The sequence below is a fragment of the Aulonocara sp. 'chitande type north' Nkhata Bay genome, linkage group LG11, assembly GCF_057382095.1.
Source record: "Aulonocara sp. 'chitande type north' Nkhata Bay isolate Kocher_YH1m ecotype deep benthic linkage group LG11, A_spYH_male_GT1.1, whole genome shotgun sequence".
NCBI lineage: Eukaryota > Metazoa > Chordata > Actinopteri > Cichliformes > Cichlidae > Aulonocara > Aulonocara sp. 'chitande type north' Nkhata Bay.
This window is the reverse complement of record NC_141354.1, coordinates 31,551,310-31,559,640: the sequence shown is the minus strand read 5'-3', so window position 1 is coordinate 31,559,640 and position 8,331 is coordinate 31,551,310. Positions and strand designations below refer to the sequence as shown.

Sequence of the window (8,331 nt, the reverse complement as noted above, 5' to 3'; positions counted from 1 at the left end):
GTGTTCACTGTAAATAAATGCACTATCTTTCACCTAAGGAAAACCTGGCCTGTGTGTGAGTCCCTTTAAGAAACCTTATCACAAGTCTTCACTGCTTTAGAATCTAGTGCCAGCCTACTTTACCGCACTGCATCTAATGCTGTCCATTGTGCTCGGTGATCTAAGGCCTGGAAGTAGCTGCTCAGCCATGGAAATTCCATGGAGCTCTCTATGTGCTGTTTTTGAGCTCATCTGGAGCCCATGTGAAGTTTCAACGTCTGCAGCAACTGATTCTGCAGAAAGTGACTTCTACACACCAATTGCCTCAGCATACACTGACCCCACTGTGTGATTTTCCGTTGCCTACAACTTTATGGCTGAGTTGCTGTTGTCCCTTAAACTTTATTATAATACCACAAACAGCTGACTCTGGAATGTTTAGTAATGAGGAAATTTCATGACTGAACTTGTTAGTAGTTTGTAGCATTCTAGTCTGGTACCACACTGGAATTCCCTGAGCTCCTGAAAGCTACACTTTCTTTCACAAATGTTTGCTGAAGCAGTCTGCATGGCTACCTGCTTGATTATATACACTGTTGACATGAAAGTGATCGAAACACCTAAATTCAATGATTTGGATGGGTGAGTGAATACTTTTAGAGAAATAGCATTGATGCATCTTGTCTGTTTCACTTCCACCTTTCTATGAAGCTGTTTGCATTTATCTTGGGTGAAGCTTGAGATGCATAGAGAATAATGATGTCATAATGCTGTGTAAAGTTCTTGGTAAATGTGTATTTGCTTAGGTGAACACTTTTAAGGAGTCACCCGTCCATATTTAACAAGATGATCTATGTTGTGTATTTATTTATTTATCTAATTATTGACCTGTTGGTGCTTTTGTCCTATACTTGCTTAATGCCTATAGGCCACCATCAAAGGCAGGCAGAGGCTTGGAGCCCAATGCCAGACTTTGACATTTAACAATAGTTATCTTAGCTAGTACCTTAGTATGTCTTGCTAGGCACACCAAAGTCTGTTGTTACTGAGTCAGGTGCACCAAACTGGGGGTCAGAGTGGGAAAAGCAGCAGTTGACTGCACTGCCTTGACTTGTTAGTACACATGACTGTTTAAGTTGATCAGTCAGAGACTTCGCACGTTCACACCTCTAATTTCACACCTCTAAAAGGTGTTTCCAGCAATGTTTCCAGGAAAACATTAATAAAATATATGTAACTACAAATAATTTCTCAGTGAAATATGATAACACTCTTAGTGAAATAAATACTGCTCTTCCAAGATTTGTTCAACCTTTCAGTTTAATCATGGAAATATTAAATAATATCCAGCAAATATATCACTCAGCCTTTCCTGCTGCATGAGCATATTCTGAGATGTTTCTCTTCTCTTTTGCATAAACTGAGAGGGAGGAGTAATGGCAGCAAATAAAAGCAGTAAAAGACAGAGACGAGTGTAGATTAAAGACCGACTCTCTCAGCTAAAAGGAACATGGGGTCTGGTGAGAAACTTTCGACATACATTAGCATTTCTTTTAAACTATGTCAGCTAAAAGATAATATGAACTTTTGATAAACTGAATAAAGTGATTTTTGTTTTAGGTAACATTAGTTCGGCTGCAAATCCATCACATGGACTGGAATCAGCTTTGAGACACATACAAACAGCCTCCATTCTCATCTACTGTGTGATATTTATAGTTGGAACTTTGGGCAATGCTCTGGTTATCTATGTGACGGGGTTAAAAATGAAGAAAACAGTCGAGACAGTTTGGTTTCTCAACCTGGCCATAGCTGACTTCCTCTTCACGGCCTTCCTGATTTTCTCGATCATTTCTCTCTCTCAGAGTCACCGATGGCCTTTTGGACAATTCATGTGCAAGCTCAACAACTTTGTCACTTTAGTCAACATGTTTGCCAGCATTTTTACTCTGACAGCTATGAGTGCTGATCGTTGTTTGTCCATCTGGGTGGTGGTGTGGGCACATAACAAGCGCACAGTCTGCAAAGCTCGGCTCATATGTGTTGGTATCTGGGTGACTGCTGCGATCTGCAGCACTCCTTATGCCACTTTTCGCACTGTTGTGGAATACAATGGGGCACATTCCTGTGGTTATTCTATGACACATGAACAGAAATGGAGTCTCCACATTTTTCGCTTTCTTATGGGCTTTGTGATCCCATTCCTGGTCATATTTGTGTCTTATGTGGCCATAGGCATACGTGCAATGCGCATGTCAAGAACAAGGAGACGCAGATCTCGCCGAATCATTTTCTCCATCATTTTTGCATTCTTCATCTGCTGGTTGCCCTTCCATGTTTGCAGTTTTATAGAAATAAAGGCTGTGACTAACCCAGACCTCAGGAACATTGTTAGAATCATGGGTCCTCTGACTGTGAGTCTGGCTTTTCTGAACAGCTGCCTGAACCCCATCCTTTATGTTTTCATGTGTGAAGAATTCATGAAGAAGCTTCGGCAGTCCGTATGTTTTGTACTTGAGAGTGCTCTGGCAGAGGACCACATGTCGTTCTTGTCCACTCGCTCCATGTCAACCTTTTCAAATACTGCCCAAAAGTCAGAAGCTGCTGCAACTTCAAAGAGGACTGACACGGCTGATTTGAAATCCTTCACAGAAAGCAAAGTGATCGTCACTCAGGAGACACCGAGCACTGAATAAGATTTCAACATCAGGTAATTTCAACTGAAAAAAAAAATCTTTTTTAATTGTTCGTGTCAAATTGACTGACACAGTGCACTCATGCATAGATATTAAAAAGTGTGTGTTAAATTGTTACTTTGTTATAAATTGTTCTTACTGTTGCAGGGAGTATCTCGCTGTGCTCCCTCCAAGTGTAAGAAAGAAATGTTACGACTTTTCTGATTAGTCACAGTAACAGAAACCCTTTGTGGCTTTGCTTCAGCTTAAAGTTGTGATTATTGATTTACTGATTAAAACAACCAATGTTACATGAAATGTGTTTTTTAAGGGTTTTCAAGATTACATTTGGTAAGATTTCTATTTGTGTACATAACTTTTTCATCTTCGAGCTTGTTAAACCATGTTTATTAGTATCTGCATCTATTACACTGTCAGAGACTCAACATTTATTGGTCTCTATGTATTTTTAACCTGTGAATAAAAACATGCCGATTAAATGCTTTTGTCTGTCTTCATGACAAACCTGACATACACACTGCTTCACCGCTGATCTAACAGGATGTCACAGTGTTCTATATTTGACTTGGAACACACTATGTAAATAACTATGAAGTGCAGGAAATGAACCACAGATTCACTCAGCTAGTTCTAGGTATCTTGCTGCACGCATATACTGTACAGGCCTTTCTCACTCTGGGACTCAATATCAGAGCAGTAGTAATTACACTATTCACTCTAAATGTTCTTACTAAAAAAGTTGCTAAAAGTTTGCCTTTCATGAGGAAAGATATTGAACTGTAAAAGCCATAGTAAATATCAGTAATGTTTGGTTTTCACTAAGGATTTCCAGAGGTAAGCAAGGTTATTTGCCAAGTCAGCATCATCAAAACTTTCTATGATTTATATCCAGTAGATTCTGCAGAACTGTAAAATTATACAATATATTGCTATATATTATACTGATATATTTATCACTTTGCCTACACTACACTGCACTTAACATACATTTCTGAACTGGTCTTCATCATTCGTGTCCTTTCTTCTACTAGCTGCAATTCTAGCAGTATAAAAGGAAGTAAGAAGAAGGAGTGTAAAAACATTTTATATATGTTATAAATCACTCACATCAATCATACACACATTCCTGTGACAATGCAATGCACAGTTCTTCAGTGGTTTTAATGAGGTGTGGCTTTTGATGGATCTTTCAGTCCAGTCCTTGTGTAATTCAGCATTCCTCAGCTATTTTTCCCTGTTTCCCTACCTTAAAAGTGGCTTCTTGACAGCCACCTTGATGAGCCTTCATCATGAGCAGTAGATGGATCAGCTGAAGGGCCAGATGCATGTCTAATGTTTTGTGTCAATTAAATGCTTGTTTTTTCTCCTAACTCTTAAGGACATGACTTTCAGATACTTTTTGTAGTACTGAAAGAGAGTACTACACTATTTGACTGCAAATAGTCTGTAGGCCTGCTACTTCTTTTCCGGTTCCTCATTTTTTAAGCACACAAAAATGCAATTTTATGAATGTCAAACTGTGTCATCATTGACATTTTTTCACAGAGCCAACAAAAGAAATGAAAACAAATTATGTTTTTGTGAGTCTGCTAATAACAAATTGCAAACTGAAAGGAACAATTTAAAATGAGTCCGTTGCTAAGTTGTCTGTTATGTGTTGACACAACACTCATTCATTCCTTGAGCTAGATGCATTTTTATACTTATCATATCTTACTTACTATCTTACTATCTTACTCATATGTCAGTGTTAAATGGCTTTAAAAAATCCTCTGAAAATGATCAGCTACAAGGACTGAACTGTAAGTGAATGAAAAAGCAGCTGATGTCAAAAGGAAAACCTTCAGGAAGGCTGAAGAACTATTGCTCAAGATCCCTTGATCAACTGCAAAACATTACAAGAAAGTCAGATTCCTTGGAAGAGAAATACAAGAAGCACTTCAAGAACACACCCTTCCACCAACGCAGTTCACTCTCTGGGCAGCATTTACTTTTAAGGAAATAGTGCTGTAATTTTTAAATATTTGTTTTTGTTTTGTTCTTTTTAAACATAGCCTACTTTACAAAGTTTGTAGCGGAGTAAAAGAAAAGAATAGAAGTTTGATCTTAATTGACCTTGACAAAAAAGTCAAAAGTCCAGTAAAACGTGAGATTTAGTACATTATCTCCATCTAAAACCAACAATTAGACTTTGTCCTCTGTCTGAGTCTGAGACCACTACACCAAGCACCAATTATCTAATCTTTACAAGTCCTGCTATGATCAAGGGGACATCCTGGGCTTTCTATTGTTACTATGGAGGCATGTGACACACGACACAGGAGCTCTAGTTTTACACTCCAACTTTATTCACCTCCAAACATGAACTGAGCATATTGTGCCCAAACACAGCAGAACCCTTCCTCCCAGCTTGGGTGTGAGTGGAACCCTCTAGTGGGTTGTCACACATGCCCCCTCCAAACACCCAAACAACAGTCCACTAGTCCAGGACCCGGGGCTTAATCGTCCAGAATGGCTGAAACAGGAAGTCCAAGAACTGGCTGTGGGTTCACCAGGCCGGGAAAGACAGGCCAAAACCTCCGCCGGCTACACAAGTGCCAGCGGGCACGGAGCAATCTAAGAAGGAGGGTCAGAGTCCAATGTTCCGGCAGCAGGTGGGCGGCCGCGGCGGGGGCCCAGGCCGGCACCACAGGAGCATCCTGCAGAACGTGTGCAGGCTGAACACTGAAACTACCTCCTGCCAGCCCCCAAAATCCAAAACAAAATAATTGGGACCTGGTGCAATAACCCGAAACAGGCCGTCATAAAGCAAACGCAAAGGGGGTTGATGGGCGTCATGCCAAACAAAAACAAAAGGAGAAGATTCCAACAAAAACATCTGGTATTGGTGCACGAGACCAGGGACAGAAAAGGGGGCTCCAGGGGGGCGGAGAGAGACAGCACCGAGACATCAAAACATGGGTGGGGGCTCTCAGGCAAAAATTCCCCGGGGACGCGGAGGGGTTGCCCAAGGACCAGTTCAGCGGGAGAAACCCCGAGGTCCTCCTTAACCGTGCTGTACAACCCCAACAAAACCCAAGGCAGACGGTCGACCCAGTTACCACTCGTTAAGGAAGCACGGAGTGCGACCTTGAGCGACCGGTGAAACCGCTCGCACATCCCATTAGCCTGCAGGTGGTATACCATGCCATGGACCTTGACCCCCGGGCCGTCAGCCATGGCGGACCAAAGTTCCAACATGAACTGAGGGCCTCTGTCCGAGGTAATGTCAGCGGGGGGACCAAAACAAGAAACCCACATGGACACGAACGCTCTGGCCACCACCTCAGCTGTTGTGAAAGCCAGGGGAACCACCTCCGGCCACCTGGTGGTGCAATCCACCACAGTCAAAAGGTGTGTGAAACCCTGCGACTATGGGAGCAGTCCGACCAAATCGGAGTGCACATGTTCGAAACGCCTACCAGGAATACGGAAAGGTTTCAGGGGCGCCTGAGTGTGCCTGTGGACCTTCGAGCATTGGCATGGAACGCATGTAGCAGCCCAACTCTTTACCGCTTTCCGCAGGCCCAGCCAAACAAACTTGTCACTGACCAGCTTGACCAAAGCGCGGACGCCCGGGTGAGAGAGAGCATGTATGGAGTCGAAAACACGACAGCGCCACAAAAGAGGAACAATGGGGTGCAGGCGACCTGTAGACACATCGCACAGCAAACGCGGACCACCATCCCACACTGGCATGTCTTCCAGCATGGGGACAGTCTGCGAGGACCGAAGGGCGAGGACGTCCCGTCGGCACTCTGGTCTGCAACCATGGCGGCGTAGTCGACACCGACATACACTGGCGAGATCAGCGCGCGGGACAGGCAATCAGCGACCTGGTTGGATTTATCAGCCACGTGCCGAATGTCCATGGTAAACTCTGATATTGCCAAAAACTACCACTGCTGGCGCGCGCTTCAAGGATCAGAAACCTTGGACATGGCAAAAGTCAGAGGCTTATGGTCAACATATGCGGTAAAATTGTGGCCCTCGAGGAAAAATCGAAAATGTTGCGTCGCGAGATGCAGAGCCAGTAACTCTCTGTCAAAAACACTGTACTTGCGCTCCGTATCACGGAGCGTGCTACTGAAAAAGGCAAGGGGCTGCCAGATGCTGGAGACGCGTTGTTCCAACACGGCGCCCACTGCTACATCCGAAGCATCGGTGGTCAATGCGATCTCCGCTGACAGGAACGGGAACAAACTCAAAAACACATGCAAATTCCAAAACACAACGGAAGTGCTCCAGGACGCTAGGGGCAGTGTTGAGCTCGATTTGCAAAATAAACGGCAAGTTTGTCTGTATGGGACGGTCTAGTCTCCGTCGCGCTTCCCAGGTTGCCTAGCAACCATGATACTAACCGCTGGAAACGTGTCATACAACTTGGTTTGACAGAAATGAGGGAGAAAATATTTTGTTCATTTGTTTGTTTGTTTGTTTCTACAAGAGCTTTGTGTGATTTGATAAGTATCTGAGGCTGAGACCACAGGACAGTAAAACATGATTTTTGGGCTTCATTTCTGTACTGAACAGTTATTTCAAGATTAGTTAGTAAATAAGAATTAGCTCATGTTGTTCATGAGACTAAAGTCATATCACTTTGGTAATGTAAATATAATATGGCCAATATTATAGTTATTATATTAATCATTATTAGCTATTACAGCAGTGAACATGAACTCTGTGTCAAATACTGAGCTTCAGTACAGATTCAAGTTGCAGTTATTTATATGTCTTATCACCTTAAATCTTCACTCAAAGACAAGTATCTTTGACAGTGCATATATAGGTGTATCATATATAAGAGACAAATGTTGTTCCTTCAGTATGTTGGCATTTCTAAATTTGGCTCAATGCTTACATATATGTGTAAAAAGCAAATGTACGAGCTGTGATAACTGTTTCTGATAGAATGAAGAGTAGACTGATGTATTAAATATCAGTCTACTATTGGGTGAGAAAATCAGACCATGTCATCACTGCTTTAAGTCATACAGAATAGATATCAGAGCCTTAAACAGGCTGACTTCTGCTAAATGGGTCAAACTGGGCAGAAAGTATACAAACACATAACATCCTTATAGAATATGATGTAACACTATAGATCAACTTACCTCAGAATATATAAAGCATATAAACAATTACAGCAATATGATGCAACAAACACAGCAGTGCTACTAATCCAAAATACTCAAAGCTTCATAGAACTGAAACAAACATTTATTTTTAGGTCCATTCTGCTGCTGATACATACTTTAGGTTTCTGAATATTAAACTTGTTGCTGCCTTTCATAGTGTGTAACTTGAAGGCCCTGAGTACTTTCTCCCACACTGAAAACACTGGAATGATAAAATGATTTGAACATTACCTAATAAGACTGATTCAGCACAGACAGTTAGTTATGTTAAACTTTTCTAGCAGTCCTTCACAAACAGGGAACAGTCTGTCTATTCTCTCCATCTGTCAGCTGCTGCTGGCTCTTCCTCCTCCTCTTCCTCACACACTGCTGAGTTTGTCCTGGTGGATCATCAGGGGTGCAAAGCCTCACAGATGATGTGCAGCAGTGGGTCCCTCAGTCTGTCCTCACTCTGGACATTTGCAGTTGTCACACATGGA

At 42.3% G+C, this 8,331-nt stretch overlaps 1 protein-coding gene across 1 annotated transcript; it reads left to right on the top strand.

The window, feature by feature from the left end:
* Positions 1 to 1,470: 1,470 nt before the first annotated feature.
* Positions 1,471 to 3,136, top strand: LOC147319476 (chemerin-like receptor 1). Its single transcript, XM_086310019.1, has 2 exons — positions 1,471 to 1,499; positions 1,600 to 3,136. Exons 1-2 carry the CDS (start codon positions 1,490 to 1,492, stop codon positions 2,673 to 2,675), a joined length of 1,086 nt encoding a protein of 361 aa, XP_086166145.1. The 5' UTR covers positions 1,471 to 1,489; the 3' UTR covers positions 2,676 to 3,136.
* Positions 3,137 to 8,331: the final 5,195 nt, after the last annotated feature.